This window comes from Pollachius pollachius, assembly GCF_949987615.1.
Source record: "Pollachius pollachius genome assembly, chromosome: 14".
Taxonomy (NCBI): domain Eukaryota; kingdom Metazoa; phylum Chordata; class Actinopteri; order Gadiformes; family Gadidae; genus Pollachius; species Pollachius pollachius.
The window spans coordinates 2,651,663-2,676,967 of NC_136947.1; the positions used below are offsets into that span (position 1 = coordinate 2,651,663).

Sequence of the window (25,305 nt, forward strand, 5' to 3'; positions counted from 1 at the left end):
GAGTGGTCAGAAAAATCTGTTCTGCCACTTGTGGTGTTGTCGGCAATGGCAGTCGTCCAATAAGGGCGGACACAATTAGATCATACCCTTAATTCTGAAACAATTCAATGTTGCAGTCAGAATGTTTAACATAATATTTTGGTAATGATAAGAATAATAAAGAAAAATAAATCACACATAACGGTTGCCATACATTAATGATAATCTCCCCCACTTCTTTATGTTATGATGCGTTCTCTAACAAAATAAATACGTTGAAATAAAATACATAATGTGCTTCTCAGTTTCTTCCGGACCGCATTGCAAATTGTACACCTTAGTTAGCTAAGCCTAGTTACGGAATAGTTATTGTTTTAAAACGCATTCATTGTCCGTGCCTGTGGAGGTGACGTCATTGTGATCCACATACACAGCAGGAGGGGTGAGGTGGCCAACCCGAGGAGCGATCCGCCGGTATCATGGCTTCCTAACAGGAAAGGAAGTGATTTAGTGGGGAAAATACGGAGTTTCGTGTTGAATATTAGCGCAAACACAACACTTGCGTGACCGTGAGGGTGGGTAAGTGGGGCTCGGCCTCCCATTGCGCCCCTAGATCCAGGATCTAGTTCAACTAATTTGTAAATTTCCATTCCTGCACCGTGGAAGATGGCCGACCCTGCGGAGTGCACCATCAAAGTGATGTGCCGTTTTAGGCCCTTGAACAGCTCAGAGGTAACCCGAGGAGACCGGTACATACCCAAGTTTCCTCAAGGGGACGACACGGTCGTAATCGCGGTAAGTTGTTTCCGTCTTGAACGCACACCGTGTTTTAGCCAGAAACCGCTGTTGTGGTCGGCGGGATTTAATCTGTCTCGGGAGGTAGGGTCGTTAGCATTTTAGCTTCCGTGCTAACGTTAGCCCAGTGCTGACCTGTGCGATCTCTCCTAATTGGCCCTTCGCTGTACCCGAGCGTCTGCCATAACGAGTGTCTGTTTAGTCATTTAATCGGACATATCCTTGGTATGACGTGTGTGTATATATATATACTCGATTGTCTTTTGGACATCACGGTCACAGGACTAACTAATACCCTGCATGTCCCAAATGTCATGTTCGCGGTTGTTCTTTCGTGGCTAGCGAGCTGTCATTGAACGATGCAACACACAACGACCGTCCCTGGTCGCTGATACCAAGACACTGGATGGCTTTACTATCATTCGATGTCACTGCTACTATTAACATAGGGCGTCGATACAAACTCATGCCGGTAACCACGCAGAAACAATAACGCTACACTGACAATGGCTGATGTGAAGTGCTAGCTAGGCCAGCTGGTGGCTTGACAGATAAGCTGGCCCTGGCTTGCCAGTCAGCTAGTTCCACACAGCTCACTTGTTAACCATGTTAGCAATATGGAAACCACCGAGTGCCTGCGTATTGTGCATCCTACATCTAGCTGTGGCGTCGGTGAGATGTGGCCAGGTTGGATTCATCGCTTGCTGTCACATACTCCGATTGCCTTGAGGAACGAGTTTTGAAAGCAAGGCGGTGGTCCAGTAATGCATTCCATTCAAGTTACATTTGTGTTCACTTTGCTTCTGCTAATCCCACTACCCTTGTGACACAGACCTCTAAAAGCGTGATTAATGAAACGTGACACTGCTTCATTGAGTCAACGACGAAGACATGCTAATTACTATTGATGGTGGCTTGTAACTGCACAGAACCCTTTGGGCGCCGTTGATATTGACAAGGGTGTGGGCTGGATAGTCTGTTAAATACGAAACAAGAGTCTTAAATGAACCTTAAATTACAATTTCTAAGTAAACTATGTGGCTGTGTTACAAAGAAAATGGGAAAGTTACCAAGTTAGGTTAACACATTCTTGAGTGTCATAACTGTGAGTAGTAACAACCTAGCCTCTAAAATATGGTTACACATTATGTGTCATGGCAGAAACCCGCCCTGTTTTGCATGGACTTTGGTGTCTGACAAAGGGATTACACCTCAGGAAAAGTAGCAGATGAAGCACTTGGAGCCCCTTGCAAGATATAAATCTATGTCTTATATCATGCAGTGACATCCATGGAGTAAAACTATCATTGAATTTAGCTGATAGCGCTTGGACACAATGGACCTATTCATTCAACGTTTTGCAAACAAAACGGCCTGTGCGGATATCATTTTACAAACAGTCTTATAATAATCTTACAATAGTTCTGAGTGACAAAACGTCCAAGCTACTTCTAGCAATCCCAGCATTTGGACCGGGCCACGCATATCATTGCAAATCCCAAGTCCGTACGCCTTTAGATATTCACTTAATCCCTGTGCACATTGTCAAAGACACAAGTGTTGGTGGCAAGGGGCCCTGCTAGTATCTGCTAGCTCAGCTGTTGGGAGAAGTGGCGCACTCACTGTACGCATACATGGCAGCGGCACAGGCCTTCTGGGTAATCCCCTGTGTTCTATCGCCTGGTAACCAGCTGTTCCTCCAATCAGGGCAGTGCTGGGCACTGGTAGATTTCGCCTGATGGGGTGGGGTGATGTTGTGATTTGTTATGTTGATGCATGTTGTTTTGCACTATTATTCACCATGACTGATTTGTTTTGATCCCGGCTTTATGCACCCTTTATTAGGCCTGATGCCTACACTGCCTAATTTCTCTTCCCTAGCCTGTTGGAAAATTTACAAAGCCACCTTTGTCAGAATTATAGTGAACAGAATCAACATTTGTGTCCTTGTTCCTTTTGTCTGTACTCTCGTGACTGTTTCCTGAAGAATTGGGGACATCGTTTAGTTTAGTTTAGTTTCTCTTTTCACTAACGACTATAGAATAATTGTGACTTCACACTGGACCCATCTGTATGTGTAGTCCCTAAGCAGGAAAAGCAACTTTTTTAATCAGAGAATATGCCCAACAGCACAGTAGAGTGACTCCTTCCATATTTAAACTCGTTGAGAAAGAAATGGTACGGCTCAGCTCCTTTCATACTTGATATGATGATGAAACCAGTTGAAAGGAAATTTCAATTGTCTATTTGCAATCTTTGCTATGAAGATGACACCTAATCTGGCATTAGAATATCGATAAATATAGCCCAGCTTTGCTGCCATGATTCATAGTCTCCCTTCCACTCGCAAATATTTCCATGTGGTGCTCTGCTGCCTGGACATAGATGTTACTCGTCACTATAGGAAGGGTGGGCCGCATGTTGCCCATGGGTCAATTATTCATGCACCCATTACTGTTCCCCCTGGGCCCGCGTAGACAAAGGATGATGTCGTTGACCATGGAGTTCACACACTGCTGTGTCCTCCATGAGATGATGGTAGATGGAGATAACCAGAGAGGATATGGCTATTGGCTAGGTCTAGTTGGTGAAGTGAGAGGAGGGCGCCTTCTACTTAACTGGTTTTATTGAATGTCTGTGGAAGGATTGTAAAAAAAAAAAGATGGTAATATTTATTACTTATTATTATCTAAGGACAGGCCTGCTTTGTCTGCCAACAATAAAACAGTTGGCATCGTGTTTGATTATATTTTTCTCTAACCTTGGAGTTTCCTTAACTAGGTAGTTTAGCAATCTTCTGTTAACCGTAAATGACAACGTAAGTCGGGGACGCCATTGAACCAGATATCCGCTAGCACTGCGCGGTGTGAGTTGAGGTGTTTCAAGATCACAATTGGATTCTCAAGTGGCCATGTCCTCCACATCATAAGCAATTCATCTTAACCAACTCTTGCCATAAAGTAAAAGCATCCTCAGACATTAGCTAATGAAGAGAGGGACAAGACAGCTGTTGGCTTCCTCTGCTCGACCATCCTGAACGCAGTGCGCTATTATACACACATACTGCATTTGATGCAAATGTGTATATATAGCCCAGAGAAAAAGTGAAAGTCTGCCTCTGCAATTTCCACAATGCACTATTGTCCACAATTAGCTAAAATAGTTTGACCGCTCGGCTATCCGTGCCTTGGCTAATGGTTCCTCTGCATCGCTGCAGGTTGGGTAGACCAGACAGCAGGTCAGCTGCTTTTAAAAACTGAGCAGGTCGGGCCAGCTGGGGTGTGTACTGCTGTCGCCAGTGTTGGCTATGACTGGTCTAATGACGTATGGAGGAATACATTTTGAGAGGGGCAACGGCCAGAGCTTTGTGTTCGCAGTACAGTGTCGGTGCCTGCTGCCCGTTTCTTTGTCCTTCTCATGCACAAATGACAGTCAAAGACACGGTGGATCTTTTCCAGGGCGGTGCACTTCCATATCCTTGCATGTACCTCAGGCAGAGGATGATATGGGGGATTACACTCGGAAAACGAATTCATCCTCTCGCTATCTGTCACACAGTCAGAGCGGTTCAAATAGTTTGCTCAGTATTTATAGTCCCTCCGCTGGTGACATTGAATCTAATGTTCAGAACGTGTTTACTAGAGGGAGAGGGGGGGGAGAGCCCCTCTGCAGTGAAATGCAGGAGGGGACGTTTGTCTGTGTTCCAGTTTCTCCCAGGGTGGGGCCCGGGTTAATTTATACAGGTGGTGTGGTCATCTCGTGACGGTTTCCTGGGTGCCAGGGTGTTCATGTCTCTGAAAACCAGAATTACCAAGGGTGTGGCTTAGAGGGATCATTTATAACGTGTCTGTGTGTGTGTGTGTGTGTGGCGGGCCGTACGTTGTCCCCCATTGCTGTCACTTCCGAGCAGGATAGTGGGAGAGGGATGAGGCAGGTGATTTTTCAAAGCGACCCAGCCGTCCGTCTCCTTCAAAACCCAGGGAAACGCTTGATGCATCAGTTTCTGTACTCTGCCGTCAGCCTTATGTTAACCCATCGATTCAAATCTCCCTTGATTCAAGTGCAAAGACACTCCCTGAAGAGCTTGTTTCTTTTTGTTGAATTGGGCATTGGCTAACATATCATTATTGTGATTATAGCCCCAAGGCTAGTCTTTAAAGACTAATCCTAATTGTAGTGATAGTTTCGATTACAGCCATGTCCTTATCCAATGTCAGTATTCTATAGAAATCTAGGAAAAATGTTGGTTCTCATTTCAGAGGCTATCAATAACAATTTTATTTTTAAATGTATTTATTTGTTGTCAGATCTAACTATGAATCATTAGTTTCATGGTGAAAATGAATGTTTTGGTAACCAACATTGGTTGGTTTTAGGTAACAAACATTGGTTGGTTACCAAAACCAACCAAACCAACTTGCAATAGTTAAAATAGTCAGTCATTTTATATAATATAAAATATTGGATAGTTGCAGTATGAGGGTTTTTAGTTATCATTATTTAATGATCATTATTTAATGATGTAATGATGGTCTGCAGTACCATAAAGAAAAGTGCCAAAAGTAATAAAAATAACTAATCAGATCTACTTTTGAAACAATGATCTCATACTATCTCCCTGCCTCTCTTCCAGAGTAAGCCCTACGCATTTGACCGGGTCTTTGCGTCGAACACCTCACAGGAACAAGTGTACAATGCTTGTGCCCAGAGGATCGTTAAAGGTGAGCTTTCTCCTCCCCTTTCTCTTCCGCTTTTCATCCCTTCCACTTATGTTATCCATGGTGTTACAAGATTATATGATTATATGGGCCTGATGAAGATCCTCAGAGATCGAAACGTTGCCTGTTTATTATTCCACTTCTGGAGCATTTAAACAGTGTGCAGACCCTCCCCTTTTTTCTTAAGATTATATGAAGACATGAGTTATTCTTCACTCGAAGCACACTTGTTTTTGATTGGCTGCTGCGTGTATGTTTGATGTATTTTAAGATGTTCTGGAGGGATACAACGGGACGATTTTTGCCTACGGGCAGACATCCTCTGGAAAAACTCACACCATGGAGGTATGACATCTTTCTATTCCCAACAGTGAACCATCGTTGCTGTATGCAGTAGTGGTAAATCTCCCAAATGATTTGTAATACTCCAGACGTTACCGTAAACATTACTTACAGACGCATTCCCCAACTATAAATATAGATTCAGACAATTGTAATTTGAATCCCAATACATAATTCAGTCAGTCAGTGCAGTCGTACCGCGTACCATGGTATTTCTTCTCCTCGTTTCCAGGGACTGCTCCATGACACAGACAACATGGGCATCATCCCCAGGATCGTCCAGGACATCTTCAACTACATATACTCCATGGACGAGAACCTGGAGTTCCACATCAAGGTCCAAAGAAAAAGAGAATCCCACGCTTTACAAAGAAACATGTTTGACTCTGAGCTCCCAGGCGTTCGTTTGGTTTATTTGTTTATCGTTTTGTTATTTTCGGTCGCAGGTGTCGTATTTTGAGATCTACCTGGACAAGATTCGGGACTTGTTGGATGGTAAGTGGCAAGGATGTGAGCAGGGGAACACTTGTGCAATGTCAACACATTAGGCGTAGATACAATACATAACCTCATTCATCGCATTGCTTCTCCATGTAACTTTACTTTCCCAGTGCGTTTCAACCAGAAAGAGACGGTTTTGTTTCATATATCTGACACGTACGTTGTCCTCCCTTCTTCCAGTATCCAAGACCAACCTGTCCGTGCACGAGGACAAGAACCGAGTTCCCTACGTCAAGGTAACAGGCTCCGCCTCCCGTGACCCCCTTCCCTCCAACATTGCATCTATTGAGACCCCCCCCCCCCCCCCCACTCCCTAAACATGTCCCTGACGCCACTGTGTCATTGGTTCACAGGGATGCACTGAGAGGTTTGTCTGCAGCCCAGAGGAGGTTATGGACACCATCGACGAGGGCAAATCGAACAGACACGTAGCGGTCACAAGTAAGACACGCACACACACACACACGCTCTCTCTCCTCTCGCTCTGTAACTGCATCCCGTCCCCGGTTGCAGTTACGCATTTCTTTTGTATTGTGTCATTTTCGCTCGTCATGAATCGCTTGACAGATTATCGGTAAAACCTCTCGGGAGTGCACCGTTCCCCATTTTGTAGTGTACATTATAAAATATGTATTTCCCAAACGTACACCATTGTTTGATCAGGCATTCTGCTCAAGCAGTCTCCTCTTCATTACGGCCGGATGCGTTGTAAAATATGAACCATTATTTTGATATTCTTAAACCGTGCTCCCTGCTGGCCGGCTCCCCTCTCAAGCCTGTGTGTGATGTGTTTCCCAGACATGAACGAGCACAGCTCCAGGAGTCACAGCATCTTCCTCATCAACGTGAAGCAGGAGAACACGCAGACCGAGCAGAAGCTTAGCGGGAAGCTCTACCTGGTGGATCTGGCTGGCAGTGAGAAGGTGCGCAGTTGCTCTATGAGGCCGGAGCTTCGGGCCGCTTGATTATGGAAAAAATCCTAATCGTGATTATTTTGGCCGATATTGAAATCAAGATTATCCAAACGATAATGTTTTTGTGTTTGAAAACATGAGGTATTTATTCAGCATGTCTCTCCCAAAAAACACTTTGTAACTGAGAACTTTGAAACTTCTCCTTTAAAAAAATGGTCTAAAAGAAAATATTCAGATCTAAAATAATGCACAGATATGTATCCAGCTTTCTATAAAACATTTTAAAAAATCGAAATTCGATTTATAGTTTTGTGACCGTTTGACGCAAAAATCGAAATCGCCATCAAAGTTTAATGAATCGCCCAGCCCTAGTGGAGCTTGTTGCTAGCCACACCGCGTTATCGGCTCTTTGCAAGTTGGAGGTCACACACGTTCCGAGCCACCATCTTGGGGCTATTTCACGATTACAATCAGGGAGTTGTAGTGGCTAGGTGCTTGTTTGTTCTTTGTCTTTTGTTTTCTAATGAAACTTTGAATCATATGATTGAAACACTCCTATATTTAATGTGAGGGACAATATAACAGACCTTTGCACCTCATCTCTTGTCTATGATTTACCCAGCCGTCTGCTGACCAACTAGCTTGACCCTCTACCCCACCATGGACACTGCTCATTTTCTATATTCTAATGATTAACATTAGTTACATTCATTTATGCGGTTTGTCCCCCCGGCTTCTGATGCAACAGTTTGGTTTGAAATGTAAATTGCAACTCCAAACTTTTTATATATAAAGATGGATGGATAGATATAAATAATACTATTTAAAACCACACCTCCTGACCTGTTTTACAGTTTTATTCGTTCAACTCGAATTCTTGCCGTTCACACTGGATAACGTGACCCAATGCATTGTCATGGCATTTTTTAAAATTCATTTCTATGACTAAAGTTTGAGACCTAGTAATAAGGGCCGCTCGATTATTTTCTATATTCTAATGATTAGCCTTACTTAAAAGCGTTTTGCTTGTTATGCTTCCATTGTGGCAGCCATTGCACTCCTGACCAACCCTGGAGCATATTCCACATTGGCATAAAATATAAACATATGTATTAACATAAATATAGTGAAAGGCCAATTACTTGGAAAAGGTATAAGAAACAGTATCTAGAGACAAAATAAAAAGAACTAAAGGTGTCTCCATCTCAATGAAGCCAGGTGTGAATCTCCTGTCGATTGGAGCCGGTGCTCCCTACAGAGAGGAGTACTCCCAGTATTGATCCTCAGAGGGTGGGTAACCCTCTTGGGACCCCTGTTGTTCCCATCCACCCATCCTCCTGTTCTTATTCACAGGTCAGTAAAACGGGAGCCGAGGGGGCCGTGCTGGATGAAGCCAAAAACATCAACAAGTCTCTGTCATCTCTGGGGAACGTCATCTCTGCTCTAGCTGAGGGAACGGTAAGTTAGTGTGTGTGTGTGTGTGTGTGTGTGTGTGTGTGTGTGTGTGTGTACACATACATGCATGCATCGTTTACGTCAGACCAGCACACTTGACGAAGTCACGTGGATACAACATACAACAGTGATTCCCGTATGATACTGATTCCCAAATGAAACACTTCAAAATGCGCATATTAACCGTTCCATTAAAATCCCACGTGAGGCACCTTTTCCTAGGATTAAAGTAGTTTCAGGATTATACAAATGATGACTAAAACTAGTCAGGTGGGCCACCAAAAAGCAGGAAGTAATGTCAGAAACTAGAGGAAAGTGGAACACTGGGTGTAAAAGAGCTGACGTGTTCTTAACCGCACGCATGAGCCAGCAACGCGTGGAGTAAAAACAAACATTGGTTGTGGGTGTTATCGTGGTAAAGTCATATTTTATCCTCTGTAGCAGCCCAGACAACTAGAGGCTTTTTATTCAGATGCTTTTGCCTCCGAGCTGTTGATCCAACGGTGTCGCGGCTTCCATTTGAGTCAATGTTCGGTCTGTTGTGCGCCATCTCTTTATTCGGGGCGCTTTCCCCCTGGCGCTTTCTTGCAGATCTATCAGCATTTTTGGTTAAACAAGTGGTTTATTGTGCACTCGCTCTCTCCGTTTTAACTGGAAACGTGCACTTTCAAGGAAAGTTATTGGCTCGTTATAGGTGGTCGGGCTGACAATTGATGACTCTTCTCTTCGGCGCAGTCGTATAATGTCACGGAACGCTAACAGCCAGCCCACTTACTGCCCCTCCCCTTTTTACCGGTGACGAGGAGTGTCTGAAACCGCTGTGTGGACATGCTAAGCTCTGGCCGGGGCCTCGGGTTTCACAGAGGGAAGCATGTCGCCCAACCTGTTTGTATTCCGACTCCCACAGCGTTTCACACAGATCATAGCCCCCATTACCTCAGTGTTTTGACGGCGGGTTAATGAGAGCAAGTATGTTGCGGGTTACATCCCAATTCAAAGTCATTTCTCATTCGAGTTCGGCTCATTAAACATCTCTCTGTTATAATGAAGGGCAAGTAGTGAATAAGTGGGGCTCCATCCTTTGTGGGGCTTATCAAGGAAGCTTCCTTTTCCCACTGGGTTTATGGAGCTTTTCCCTTTAAAGGATACCCTCCCCTATCATTAGAATGGGTCCCTTTCAGTCTACATTTGTAATAAAGTGTGCATGATAGACTTGGAGCACCATTACTACTCTAGATGTGTACAGTAGCTGTGGCACACGGTTTTTACATTATCCTCAATCATCCTCTAAAGTGTGTGTTTGTGTGTGTTCTAGGCATACATCCCATACAGAGACAGCAAGATGACTCGTATCCTGCAAGACTCCCTGGGTGGAAACTGTCGGACCACCATCATCATCTGCTGCTCGCCTTCCTCCTACAACGAGTCGGAGACCAAGTCCACGCTCATGTTCGGACAGAGGTGGGAGAACCCCCAGACCGTTGCCAACAGCAAACCTCATGGCCCTATTTCTGGGCACCAGTATTTCCTATTCAGGCCTAAAATGATACTCCTTATTTCTACCAAAAAAAGAAGCTAGTGTTGTTACCTGCCTTGTGAGAGGGGCTTGGTACGTTTTCCAATCGGGTCATTGTTGATTTGAAAAAGGGCTGTTCTCAATCTAGTATAAATGGTTATTTCGTCCCTGACAAAAAGAAGGAAAACCTAATTTATGCGGTTTGTCCCCCGGGCTTCTGATGCAAAAGTTTGGTCTGAAATGTAAATTGCAACTCCAAACTTTTTATATATAAAGATGGATGGATAGATATAAATAATACTATTTAAAACCACACCTCCTGACCTGAAAACAGTTTTATGAGTTCAACTCGAATTCTCGCCGTTCACACTGGAGAAGGCTTTGCCAATGCTTTGTCATGGCATTTTTTAAAATTCATTTCTACGACTAAAGTTTGAGGCCTGGTTACTAGGGCCGCTCGGTTATGGGAAAAATCATAACCACGATTATTTTGTTCAACATTGAAATCACGATTATTCAAACGATTATTTTTGAGTTTGAAAACATGATGTATTTATTCAGCATGTCTCTCCCAAACAACACTTTGTAACTGAGAACTTGGAAATTTCGCCTTCAAAAATACACAAAGTGGTCAAATCGATTTTTTTCAAATCTTAAGTAACGTAAACATATGTTTCCAGCTTTTCTGCTCTCTCTATAAAACATTTAATGAAGGTGTTTTTTTTTTTTTGGAAAAAATCGATTATATTAGTTTAGTGATCGTTTGACTCTAAAATCGAAATCGCGATCAAAATTTGATTAATCGGCCAGCCCTACTGGTAACCTTGAGTCCCAAACAACATAACGTCCGTTTGAAGAACCCCACACCAACCGGCTCCTAACAGCAGTTCCTGGTGTCTTGTGCGCGTGTGCGTGCAGAGCGAAGACCATCAAGAACACGGTGTGTGTGAACGTGGAGCTGACCGCGGAGCAGTGGAAGAAGAAGTATGAAAGAGAGAAGGAGAAGAACAAGACCCTGAGGAACACCGTCACCTGGCTGGAGAACGAGCTCAACCGCTGGAGGAACGGTGAGAGGGAATCCGCTCGCTCGCTCACTCACTCACTCGCTCTTTCATTCACTCACGCACTCACTCACGCACTCACTCACTCACTCACGCACTCACTCGCTCACTCGTTCGTTCCTTCGGGCCTGAAATTTCAGGAGTACAGAGGTAAGGCAAAGTAGACTAGGATGATTTGGGTAAACTATAATACGCGACACTACAAGATGGAGAACACACCTATAGCAACACATCTACACAGCAGAACAAAACATTACGGATACCCCAGACATCTCCTCCAGATTTGGTTGCGGCCATCTACGGAAGGTACTCGACCCCACTCTGTGAGTTATTAAGCGCTCGTGAAGGAGAAGCCTGGAGGGATTCTGAGTAGCCCACCGACACAGACCTGCAAATACACCGACACGGAGCGGTCCAACTCAGTCAGGCTGACCCCCTCCTGGCTCTCGGTCCCTTCCAGGCGAGAGTGTCCCGGTGGACGAGCAGTTCGACAAGGAGAAGGCCAACGCGGAGGTGCTGGCGCTGGACAATGTGGTCAACGACAAGCCGGCCTCCACGCCCAACGTGCCGGGCGTCCGCCTCACCGACGTGGAGAAGGACAAGTGTGAGGCGGAGCTTGCCAAGCTCTACAAGCAGATGGACGATAAGGTGAGGGGGGCGGGGGAGTCCAGTCCTCGCTGTCCCACCGGGCTGTTGAGGGCCGGCCGCCGTCTCTGATGCATACGTGTGCTCCTGGGGTCGGTGTTTGGGCAACTCTTTGTTTCGGTTTCGCGGCATCGCTCAGAAGAACGCCTTCGCCCTTCTTCTAGGGAAAAATATGCTCCGAGCTGAGCCAAAAGTTGTGGAATCGGCCGAGATTTTGAGTATTTGTTCGGTTGGTAGAATATGCTTCTGTTCGCTGCATAGCCGTGCGGTGTTCAAGGTGTTTATATTTAGTTGATGCGGTCGTTTTTGGCGCAGCGCTGACGGGGGTTGCTGAAGCGTGCTCTGTTAATCATGCATGTGTAGTATCGCTTCCCCAGTGCCCTCCCTTTGTCTTGCTCTAGTTCACACAAACACGTACGTGCACGTACGTTTGGTTGTTGTGAGTTGCCTGGAGTTCCAAGTACAAATCAAGGCAATTAACACATGGGGTGACAACACTTCATCTTGTTGGTCACTTACTTGGCAATGCCGGGACTGCGGGGGGGGAATGATAAACATCCAAACAAGCACTATTAACAACGTCAACTTCACAATTACATGAAGTACATAAACGGCAAACTTGTGTACTTCAAGCACCTCTGTTCAAGCACCTAGGAATATTGACCAGCATCCCAAAAATAGAAATGGTAATGTGTGTTCAACAGTTAACTTTGTGCCAACAGTTAACTCAGTTAACCAGTGCCCATATACATGGGCAGATCCTACAGTGACATAGCGCCATCTGTGATGCCCCATCTGGGGGAGAGCGGCTCCGCTGTGTTCTTGCTAATGCCAGATGTTCTCCATGTGTCCAGGACGATGAGATCAACCAGCAGAGCCAGCTGGCTGAGAAGCTCAAGCAGCAGATGTTGGACCAGGAGGAGGTGAGCGATATGTGCTATAACTCAGTTCAGCGATGATGGCCTATACAATTAGTATGATGCCAGTAGGGTTTGGTGATTTCTTGTTTTGTTTCTGATGGAATGATGAAGTATGTCACAGTTTTATACAAATATTGTGTCCATTAAAATATGTAGTAGTTACATCGTCATTACAACCGTTTTTTTTTAAATTTAGTTTTCACATTTATTCAAATGTACAACTGCCAATGTTATTGAGTCGTGCTTACTGTCGCCTGTTGTCATTTGAGGCTAGAGAATTAGGTTTGACATCAGTGGGATGAGCTTCAGCACGAGCTTACGATTGTTAAAGCACTAAAATGGCAACAAGCGCCATAGTTTAAAAATAAATTGCGTCTTTGTGTTGGAGAGACTGGAATCCGCTTGCAGACGTTCAGACTAGAATAAGATTAAGGTCGGGAAAACTGTCGTTATTCTCAGACACAAAAACATGAAACACGATTCTCCTCGTTTGAGGCAACGGATAGCCAGATAAAATGCTGATTTAATTCCGTTCAGCTCATATGCCTAGCCTAGCCCGCCAACACAGAGTTATGAAAAGCAAGCTTGTGAAGGTCATAATTCATTGCCAGTCCATTTGTCAAACATGCCTAGTAGGCTTAAACAAGATTTATTAATGGACTTAATATGTTTGAATCAAGAATGAGGGGGGGGGGGGCAAGCAATTTCTTCCCCTCTGTGACAGAAGAGAGCATAGCAGCTCATAACAACATGAAAAATAAGATGCTTTCCTTCTTTTTAGGAGGGTTGAACCATGAACCGCAACCGTTATGGGGAGAGGTTTATCTTTTTCAAAATAGATTTTTCCTAACCCTTATTGTAAACTTGTATGTGTTTTTTCCTAGGTAGTTTTAAGAAACGATGTGACATTTAGTTGAAATGTATCTGCTTGATTTCAGTTGGTCTTTAATTTTAAAGAGTGATCATAACTAACTCAATCCCAAGTGACATGAGAGTAGGCATGGTGGGACGCACAATCTCAGATATTCTCCTGTCAATGCACCCGTTGGTCCTAGTCTTGTTTTTAACTTTTACTTCAGTGCTCTCCCCGACAGCGGCTCTAACACGGCTTCTCATTTGAATCCCCCCCGCTAGCTCCTGGTGTCTTCCCGCCGTGACCATGAGAACATGCAGGCCGAGCTGAACCGCCTGCAGGCGGAGAACGAGGCCTCCAAGGAGGAGGTGAAGGAGGTGCTGCAGGCGCTGGAGGAGCTGGCCGTCAACTACGACCAGAAGAGCCAGGAGGTGGAGGACAAGACCAAGGAGTTCGAGGCCATCAGCGAGGAGCTCAGTCAGAAATCGGTGCGTGGTAGAGGAGGCGCTGCGATATCATATGTATGGTGCCCCTTCATGTCAGTGTCTCGCCCACCAAGTTTGTTCAGTCAAACTATCGCGTGTGTGTACCTTCGTCCATATATGGAACCAGAAAAGTCCTGATGTGTGCTAAATGTGTCCTTGGTTGACGCAGATCTTCTTTTTTTCAAAGCCAATCTGTGAATAGTCAGTGGCAATGTTTAATCAAACGCTCCTCCCCTTTCCCGTACAGACCCTCCTCACGTCGCTGGACTCTGAGCTCCAGAAGCTGAAGGAGATGTCCAACCACCAGAAGAAGAGGGTGACGGAGATGATGTCATCGCTGCTCAAAGACCTGGCCGAGATCGGCATCGCCGTGGGCAGCAATGACGTCAAGGTACGTAAAACACGGGCAGCGGGAATGTTTTGGGAAGTCGCAGTATTGTCACGTCAGGCTGGTTGCCTATTGATGTCTCTGATGGGGACCGCTCGATTATGGGAAAAAAAACATAATCACGATTATTTCGGTGAATATTGAAATCACGATTATTTAAACGATTATTTTTGAGTTTGAGAACATCATGTATTTATTCAGCAAGTCTCTCCCAAAAAACATTTGGTAACGGAGAACTTTCAAATTTCCCCTTTGAAAAATACACAAAATGTTCAAATCTAAAATATTGTACAGATATGTATCCAGCTCTTCTGCACTTTCTATAAAACAGTTAATAAGAAAGAAAAAGAAAATTCGATTAAAATAGTTTTGTGATCGTTTGACGCTGAAATCGAAATCGCGCTCAAAATTCGATCAATCGAAAGAATGACAAACAACGGCGGACCCTCACTAGACAGGGACTGTCTCAAAAGGTGCCCTCGAACCCCAGTGACACCGTCTCTCCCCCCAGCAACACGAGGGCAGCGGCGTGATCGACGAGGAGTTCACGGTGGCGCGCCTCTACATCAGCAAGATGAAGTCAGAGGTGAAGACCATGGTGAAGCGCTGCAAGCAGCTGGAGGGCACCCAGTCCGAGAGCAACAAGAAGATGGACGAGAACGAGCTGGAGCTGGCCGCCTGTCAGCTGCGCATCCAACAGGTAAACGCCCCCCCGCCCTCACCCCACCTGAGGGTAGCTGTCGGCTCTCTGCCCCCTCCCTGATAGCCTGATGCCGTACCTTAGCCGTTACTGCTAATTGTGATGGTAGAGCAGTAGGAGGCTTGTTGTTGTTGTTGTTGTTGTTGTTGGAACCTTACCCGCATTCAAAGCCGGAGATCTTGAGAGTGTTAAAACTATGTGTGGGGAAGCGGAAACACAACCATATGAGAAGTTGGGGCTGCACATATGGCCTAACCTTTTCTGACCCGTGAGAACATTGTTTGTGAGGCGCTGATGTTAACGTCTTGTGTTTTTTTTTGTCCAGCACGAGGCCAAGATCAAGTCCCTGACGGAGTACCTGCAGAACGTGGAGCAGAAGAAGAGGCAGCTGGAGGAGAACGTGGACTCCCTCAACGAGGAGCTGGTCAAGATCAGTGCCCAAGGTAGGGTCTGGTTACAGGGAAAAATAGTTTTTTGTTCGATTTGATTATGATGCGCCCCAAATATATAAATGTGTGTGTTCCGTTTCAAGTCCCGCTGGTGTTGATTTACTCCGTGTCTGTTATTGCTTTGTGCTGATGGAGTCTGTTGTCCTTTTGCAGAGAAAGTTCATGCCATGGAGAAGGATAATGAGATACAGTCTGCAAATGAAGTCAAGGTAAATCAGATCACCTAAAGCATTCGGTCGTCCTAAGGGATGGGTATTGTTCATTTGAATTAAGTCATCAAAAGATTGTTCTGAATAGAACTGGTATTGCTTGGAATGTGTAATAATCTGGATGGAGTGGAAGTCTATTTTTGACTAGAGTTAATAACAAGACTTAAAAAGCGTATGTCCTGAAAAGCCTGTGGCCCAAGTCTTGTCCTCCTCTGGTCCGCCTGCCTGAGAACAGGGTTGGGGCTAGGGAGATAAGACACAAGGAGAGGGAGAGATGCAGAAAACTTGAGGAAAGGCGCCCTTCATAGCGCCAAAAAAAGTTTAAAAGAAAACAAGACTATGCTGTTCCAATCATACAACTCTTATTTGAGGGAGTGAGTGAAAATGAGTAATCATCAGGAGTGCAGTCTTTTTTTAAGACATCCCCTCGGACAGGATAACGGTATCGATAAGGGCGCGGTTTACTGAGACCCAGGTTATTTTATTATGTTATATTTCGAGCACCCCTGGTATTTGCGTTGTTGGTGCATGTGGGTGTGGTATCGGCGTGCTGAAGCGGCGCTGTGTTCTGCCTAGGAGGCCGTGGAGCAGCAGATCCACTCCCACCGCGACGCCCACCAGAAGCAGATCAGCAGCCTCCGGGACGAGCTGGACAACAAGGAGAAGCTGATCACAGAGCTCCAAGAGTAAGGGAATGATGACGCTAAAGTGGCAATTGTCTTCTTCTGTTTTATGTTGTCTGTTTTTTATATGGAACTTTATGCTGCTGTCTTGGCCAGGACTCCCTTGCAAAATCAATTCTGGATCTCAATGGATTATCCCTGGTTGAAAAAAATAAAAATATGAGGCTTAACCGTAACTAAAGGACCAGCAGGCCTTCCCAATACCCCCCCCACAGTACGTCTGGACATCCTACCGTCGTCCAGACGTACTGTAGGATGTCCCAATTGAACTATGGGTTTAGTGGTACTAGTGCTGTTTGTGGCTCCACGAACAGAGGAAAGGCAAATGCTGTCTCCTTGAGTAGTAGGGGTAGAAGTATCCCAGAAGGCATTTCGATGGACAGCCAACAAGAGGAAATCAAATGTATGCTCTATTACCTTAAAGGGACACTTCATCCATTTGCATTAAGCTTTGTATCGTTAGAAATATTTCATATATTTAAAGGTCTTGCATCATTCCATCATTTTCCCCTGAGACGGGAGAGATCCGTATCTACCTCTAACACTTCCTGCTTCAAATGACGCAAAATGACAATTTCTGCGTCATTACGCTCAATGCCCCATTCACGGTGTCTGTGTGAGCCGCTTTAAAAGGCCAAGTGAGCCCCGTTTGGTGTAGTTTGAGCCCTCTGGAGAACGGCTGGTAGGCCATGGTGGGGGTGCTCATGATCCTCAGCCCAGTGGATCCACGTTGACGGCCTCTCTGCCCTCTCCCAGCCTCAACCAGAAGATCATGCTGGAGCAGGAGCGCCTCCGGGTGGAGCACGAGAAACTCAAGTCCACCGACCAGGAGAAGAGCCGCAAGCTGCACGAGCTCACGTAAGACGTGCACACACGCACGCACACACTCATTCAGCCTCTCAAACACACACACACACACACACACACACACACACACACACACACACACACTCATTCAGCCTCAGACACACAAACACACACACACTCATTCAGCCTCAGACACACAAACACACACACACTCATTCAGACACACAAACACACACACACTCATTCAGCCTCAGACACACACACACACACACACTCATTCAGCCTCTCACACACACACACACACACACTCATTCAGCCTCTCACACACGAACATGCACACACACACACACACGTAAGCCAATATAATAGAATATAATTATCTTTATTGCATACACTCACTCATTTTCTCTCTCATTTGCACAATCGCACTCATTTGGTCCCTCGCACTCACAAACCCATTCAGGCTCTCACACACAAACGCACACACACAAACTCTCTTATTTATTCCCATCGGCGTGAGGAGAATAACTATGCAGTCGCTGCGAAACTATTAGCCAGAGGTTGTGTCCATAAAAATGTAATGATTGCGTTTGGATGCCTTTTTTTTTTATATATATATTTTTTAAATGGCCCACGGAACAATGTCCTGTTGCTAAGCCGCTGTTGTTGTTGGTTGTCCAGGGTGATGCAGGACCGCAGGGAGCAGGCTAGACAGGACCTGAAGGGACTGGAGGAGACAGTGGTGAGTCACATGATCACACACACACACACACACACACACACACACACACACACACACACACACACACACACACACACACACACACACACACACACACACACACACACACACACACACACACACACACACACACTGTGTGTGAGGGTGTCCCACGCCGATGTTCTCTAAACACTTTGGAGCATTAAAATGAGCCATTATATACAAATCCTAAAGCACTGTTCCAACACGGCTGAAAAGGAGGAGCAGAAAGGAATCCGTGCCACACCTTTTTGAGGGAGTGAACTCAGTGCGGTGGTTTCCTATTCGTACTAAAGGAGTGCGGCTCTGCACGTTTTGAGTTCAATTCACTGACCCGGGCTAATAACTCTGCTCAGATCTGCTGTTGTACTGCAATTGGAAAAAAAAAGGAACTTCAAACCATAATTGAAGTAGATGATCTATTTGGAGCGTTCAACCCCAGTACTGAAAAGGGCTACCCTGTGGTTCAAAGGCCAGCATGGCTGATAAACGTGAAGTATGAACGAAGGCTCCAAAGCTTAAGTCTGAAGTTGTTTTGTTTCCGCTGCGCCCACAGGCTAAGGAGCTGCAGACTCTGCACAACCTGAGGAAGCTCTTTGTCCAGGACCTGGCTACCAGAGTGAAGAAGGTAAAACACATCTTCCACAGCCATTTATTTCCCTTTGACCGTGTACTAGACACAGCCTTGGGAATATCTTTAGAACTGGGCCCAGTAGGAGCTGAATGAAACTGACTATCAATAGACTACACATTAGTCATACAGACAAACAGAAAATGAATTGAGATACATCAAGAGTATAGGCTTGGTCCTTACTCCAGGGAGTGTCTGGTCTTGTCCGGGTTAATAGATGAATTCTCTTGACTGTGAGCGTGTTGTGCGTGTGTCTCCCCAGAGCGCTGAGATGGACTCGGACGACACCGGCGGCAGCGCGGCTCAGAAGCAGAAGATCTCCTTTCTTGAGAACAACCTTGAGCAGCTCACCAAGGTTCACAAACAGGTAGGAGACGACGCGGTGGTCCGTGCACTGAGAACAGACGCCGATGGTGTCAGTCCTCCATTCGCCTCCCGCCACTCTGTTCTGTTCTGTTTTTGAACCACAATCTTTTTTTTTTTTTTTTAAAGATTTATTTTTTGAAGGTATTATCCTTTCTTATTGCAAAGTGAGTAAGACAGGAATAAGGGCTGGGCGATATGAACCAAAACTCATATCTCGATATCTTCAAGCTGAATGTTGATATAAGATAAATATCGATATTTGTTGACGCAATAACATAGTTGCCGTTGCCGCGCTCCAACTCGTCATTCTGCATCGGTGGCGCCGCTGTGCTTTCATTTCCAGCCTGCCTGTGTCGCTGTGCTCGTTAACCCGCCTTGCTGATGGGGGGGGGGGGGGGGGGGTAACTTGTCAGTGTTTTATGTTTGGGTCTTGCGGAATGAGAAACCGTTGTGTTAGTTGCCGTGGAGTTACCGTTATTACTATACCTACCTACCGTTTGGATTTACCATGACTTCCTACCGTTCGGAATTGAATACAGTTTGATGGTTGAATAAACTGTGGACTAGACACTGCCTCCGCCTCGTATTTGAGAACATTACAATATAATATATAATATCACGGCCAAAAGCTGTGCGCGCCTCCGGAATATTATGAATCGTAACAACTGCGTCGGGTTCTCTGACGTCTGTGGTTCTTCCACTTCCTCATCAATCTGAAGCACAGAATTGAATCGCGACATGGAGCTCAGGGCAACGGGTAGGAATTCAACCCCGGTGGCTGTGGTAAGGAATGGGCCTTAATTGTACGCGCTCTACCCGGTGAACCACGGGGGTGCCCCTGAACCTCCAGCTCATCGTTGCTCTCATGGCTACTCAAACGAACAAAGCATAAATGCCTAAAAGCCGGATTCGTGTCATTATTACTTATCGTGTGAGCCGGAGGAATCGGTTGCCTTACAGCAGTGGATTAATCAATTTTGACACAAACATGTTTTTGAGACTACGGAAGACATTGGGAAGGAATCATGAAAACGTAGCCATCCCAGTGTTGAGCCTGTGTCTTCGCCAGCCGCATAGCTCTTAAACGTGTGTGTGTGTGTGTGTGTGTGTGTGTGTGTGTGTGTGTGTGTGTGTGTGTGTGTGTGTGTGTGTGTGTGTGTGTGTGTGTGTGTGTGTGTGTGTGTGTGTGTGTGTGTGTGTCTGTGCCCCGTAGCTGGTGCGTGACAACGCAGACCTGCGCTGTGAGCTTCCTAAACTGGAGAAGCGTCTCCGCGCTACGGCGGAGCGGGTGAAGGCCCTGGAGTCTGCCCTGAAGGAGGCCAAGGAGAACGCCGCGCGCGACCGCAAGCGCTACCAGCAGGAGGTGGACCGCATCAAGGAGGCGGTGCGCGCCAAGAACATGGCCCGGAGGGGGCACTCCGCCCAGATCGGTAAGCGCCGGCGGCACCAGGCCGCCTCTGGTTGTCTGTGGGACCACCCCGTACTAGGTCGCCTGCGTAAGATAGGATGGCACTCGATGGTATTGAATGAGTTCCATTGATTAAGGGAAACCATTACAGTAAAGCAAGCGCTGCAGCAGGAGGTACAGCACAGTGAGGCCGTTTAAGAGTAGAAGTACCGAAAACACATCGTCAACACAAAAGAAGTCCTAACTTAGGAGGACTTCTTTTGTGTTGATGATGCGTTTTCTTTTCCTAATAGGTATCCAGCCGGAAACAACGCTTTTAACTAAACTATAGTCAAAGGAATAATAGCAGGAACTAGCAAAAAAATAAATGCAAAATAGCAGAAACAACCCCGACTATCAAAGTAAATGATTGACAGCTTTTTAAAAGTGATCATTCAGAGTGAAAATGTGTCAATTTCTGTGGAAGGCGATTACCTGAGGTTCATTTTTATTTAATTGTGCCCCGCCCCACTTGAACCCGCTGAGCATCAACGTTGATCTACGTCTCTCCTCCTCTCCTTCAGCCAAGCCCATCAGGCCTGGCCAGCAGCCCGTGGCCTCCCCCACCCATCCCAACATCCACCGCCCTGGGGGGAGCTTCTACCAGAACAGCCAGACGGTCTCCATCAGGGGCGGAGCCCCCAAGCCCGAGAAGAAGTGAGTGGGGAGAGGGCGCTCGTCCACCCCCCGTCAACTTACTCTCACTCCGTTAAGTTAGCGATGCATGTGAAGGCCTTTTTTTTTTTTTATTATTATTGTTTGCTGGTCTTTGCTGTAAGGAACCCGTAAAGGGACATGGGGTAAAAAAAAATTTGTGCACGAGAAAGTATGTTGTGCGCACGAGAAAGTATGTTGTGCGCACAAGATACTTTCTCGTGAGCACAAGATACTTTCTCATGAGCACGAGATACTTTCTCGTGCTCATGAGAAAGTATCGTACGCATATCACTGGCGCGCGCACACACACACACACACACACACACACACACACACACACACACACACACACACACACACACACACACACACTGCCACTGATATGCGTTCGATACTTTCTCGTGCTCACGAGATACTTTCTCGTGAGCACCAGATACTTTCTCGTGCGCACCAGATACTTTCTAGTGCTCAAGAGAAACGTTAACAATTTTTTTTTTAGCCCATGTCCCTTTACGAGTCCCGTATTGCTGTCATTGCAATGGGACAAGCATTTTGTTGGCACTGCAACATTTTGAATGCCGTTTTACTTTGATTCGTAAGGCTAGATAAACGGCCCTACTGATGCCGTTGCAGCATTCTCGTACCGGCCTATTTTCATGTTGTCACAATAATAAGGAAAAAATGTAATTGATCCTTAACGTCTGTCTCCTACTACTTTTCTCACGTTTACCCTCCTGGTCTCTCCCTCTAGCTGAAGAGCAGCATAACAGAAGCCAGCGTCGATATGCACCACCACCTTCACCGCAGCCTGTCACGTCAATACAGCAGCGTTGGAGTCCTGCAATATAAATATATATATAAATACCCCTGGCCTGTACAGCTTCACCATCCCCACCCAGTCCACACTTCTCTCATCCCCTTCTGTCTCCCGACGATATAATCATCAAGAAAATAACAAAAAAACGACTCCCAAGTTGTTGACTAAAGTTCACCAAAACGTCACCTGCCACACTCATCGGCCAGAAATACAAACCAAACGCAGTCTTTGTTCACGCAGACCCTGATCTGAACGTGTAGCTTCCTGGGTTTGTTTTTTTTTGTTTTGGTTCCTTTCTTTTCTTCATTCATTCATTCATTCATTCATGCATCCATTGCACTGGTATGTTGTCATCTGTCGTCGTCGTCGTGTGTTCGTTCATCTGCACTGTGCCAAGGTGAATGTAATCGGTAGCGGGGTGGTGTGCAAAACACTAGCGTCTATCTTATCTATATTACCCGTGCCGCTGCGAGAATAGCTTGAGTTCGGCTAACCTCTGTACATTTCACTAAGGTTGTTACCCCACGCTACCCCGCCCCTCCCCCCGGATAGATTTTACATGCTTCTTTAAAGAAAAAACAAAACAAAGCAACTGTTTTACAAAAAAACAACATCTAGATTGAACACTGAGCGTTATGTTTTTGTTGGGCCTTGTACAGATGTCACATTGGCCGTACTGCTCATTCTTACTGAATGTCAATGGGAGTAGGGGGAACGAAGAACAAAAAGAAGCCAAGACTTGCAACAGAGTAGATGTGTTTAGCTAAATACCTGTGGAGGCCAATTGTTTTTATCATTAAGTTAAAAATATATATACTCGTTATTGGTGACTTCACAAGAAGGATGTAAAAAAAAAAATTGAAAGATGAAAACGTTGCAACGAAGGAAAGAATGATCCAGTTAAGCAGAGAGAGAGAGAGAGAGAGAGAGAGAGAGAAAAAGGACATTACCTTTTTAGCACAGCCTTTCCTTGTAGCTGAATGTACCCTACCGTACTACTCATGAGGTTTACTACGCCATTTTACTGGACACTATTTATATCGGTCGCACATTGGAGCACCTAGAGCACAGTCATACTGACTGAGATGACACAAACACCCACACACGTATGTTTGTTGTCCTGTCCTAGCTAGTAGGGTGTGTCCAACATCTCCCCCCCCGCCCCCGCTCTCTTTCGGCTTGGATGTGTAGTGGAGGGCTTCTGTTTGCTGCAGTCTACTGTTTTTTTAAGTGTTTCTTTTCGCTGCAGCATCCACGTGCTGCAGGGAAGGCTGTTCCTGCCATGTCATGTTGATTGGGTCGATAGTCATATCAAGGGTGCCTCGCGTTGGAAGAATCATTTGACCCAAAACTGCCCCTGCTTTTTTTTGTTGTTTTCTGAACGTTTTTTTTTTTTTTTGGATTGCGTGCCCCTTTTGTTGTATATTGCAGACTTGTTTTTGCTGGAGTTATGTACTGTATGTGTTGTGGTTTTTTTTTTTGGTTTTTTTTCGGTTTTGTCGTCTTTAGGTTGATGTGTGGAAATGGGATTAATATGTCATTGGGCAGGCTGCACTTGATTGACAACACTTTTGCTACTGATCAGCCAATCAGATATGCAGGGTCTCAGTCAAGGCAGGGGTTAATGTTAAATATCTTGTTTCGTCTTCAGGAAGGTTTATTTAACTAAAAAGCTAGCCAGGGGTGTAGGATTCTGTTTTCTGATTGTCTTTATTGCATTGTTTTTAAAATATTGTTTCCCCTCTCTGCTTTTAAATATTCTTTTCACCACTTTTTTTTTTAATGCTATGGATCCCATGAGTATTTGCGAAAACAAACATCTCTTGCAAGCGCAAAGTAAAATCCCAGTTTATCCGTTAAGTGAGACGTGTGTTTTAGACGCTAGTGCAACAAGCTCTTCGTGAAGTAGGCCCATAGTACTCGAGGACACCTGATCCCGGAGCGACACACTCCATATGTGGCTACTTTTTAAGAGCGACGAGAAAAAGCTGCTTCCAAAGCCCGGGGAAGGAAAAATGATTTGTAACTGATCTTCCTTCCGGGGTTGTCTTTTAAATGTGTGCGTCGGGTTGCCTCCATGGTAACTACGACAGGAAGAAACCGGGTGTCCTGTCGCGGCTGCGTCTTCATCCATGTGTCCTAATAGAGAATGCCTATCTTTATCTTAAACTCCTACAAATACTGGATATGAAATTTGGAAAAGCATTGTAAAAAAAAAAAATACGACAAACATTGTTCTATGGTGTTCACCAAAATTTAAATCGTTTGCGTTAATTCTAAAAAACAAAAATGTGTAGCCACCTTTTATTACTGTGTAATAGTTGCTCAATTTGTAAGACAGTTGTGAGGATTCCGTCAGTGGACAAAGGTACTGGATCATTCCGAGAGAGCTGGGGCACAAATAGCAGGGTTCAGACTTTGAGGGGAAATGGGGAAACGTTTAATGAGATCACCGTTTTGGATTGACTGCATGATGTAAATGTATGTGTGATTAAATAATTATGAGAAAACCCTTTCAATGGTCTACGGCTTTTTGTTTGTTTGTTTGTTGACGAATTTGGCAGTTTTATTGAAGAAAACTGGTTAATTCAATGGATTGTGTTAGTTGTGGTCACTATTGGAGTAAGCCCGGGCAAGGGGGAGCGCCGGTGTTGCACCGAATTCGGCGACCCACTGAAAAGTGTCACCCCAGGGGGTGCTGTTGCACATTTTCTGCAACATCCACGCAGCACGAGCTTGAAGTAGAACGAAAAAACGGTGTGCATTATAACAAAAACATAAATAAAACAGATCTCCCCCCCACCTCCTCACCTTGTTATAAAATGTGCTTAATAAATAGATTTGATTTGATTAGCATTTAACAGACCCAAACAATGGATAGGGCGTTTAGTACGGTCCATCACCGTTGCTTCTTTCCCCATAAAAAGCTAAAGTCAGTATTTAATTAGTTGATTTACCTTTGAGAATTTCCTATTATAGGCTACTGTGTAAAATGCTGTTTAGAATTAACATTTGGATCAAGAAAGGAAAGACCCGCTCCCTGGGGATCACGCAGGCAACCGGGGGCGGCGTGTCGTCTCTTCGGCCCCTTTTGGCTGCTTAGAATAAGCCCAGTGCAATAATAACAGGATCACAGGCTATTGCATCCTGTATGAAGTATATTCCAGGCTCCCTCCAAGATCGGCCTAGAGACAGGATCAAGAGCCC

General features: G+C 45.3%; 1 protein-coding gene across 1 annotated transcript; it reads left to right on the forward strand.

Moving 5' to 3' along the window:
• The first annotated feature begins 434 nt into the window (after positions 1-434).
• Positions 435-24,605, forward strand: LOC307086304 (kinesin-1 heavy chain). The gene is made up of 26 exons (XM_079751457.1): positions 435-774; positions 5,408-5,495; positions 5,764-5,837; positions 6,067-6,171; positions 6,281-6,329; positions 6,516-6,571; positions 6,689-6,776; positions 7,134-7,258; positions 8,603-8,707; positions 10,020-10,165; positions 11,139-11,287; positions 11,742-11,929; positions 12,781-12,849; positions 13,981-14,187; positions 14,432-14,575; positions 15,084-15,272; positions 15,598-15,715; positions 15,875-15,930; positions 16,507-16,616; positions 17,370-17,471; positions 18,102-18,162; positions 18,737-18,808; positions 19,074-19,178; positions 20,391-20,607; positions 21,149-21,281; positions 22,033-24,605. Exons 1-26 carry the CDS (start codon positions 646-648, stop codon positions 22,034-22,036), a joined length of 2,889 nt encoding a protein of 962 aa, XP_079607583.1. The 5' UTR covers positions 435-645; the 3' UTR covers positions 22,037-24,605.
• Positions 24,606-25,305: the final 700 nt, after the last annotated feature.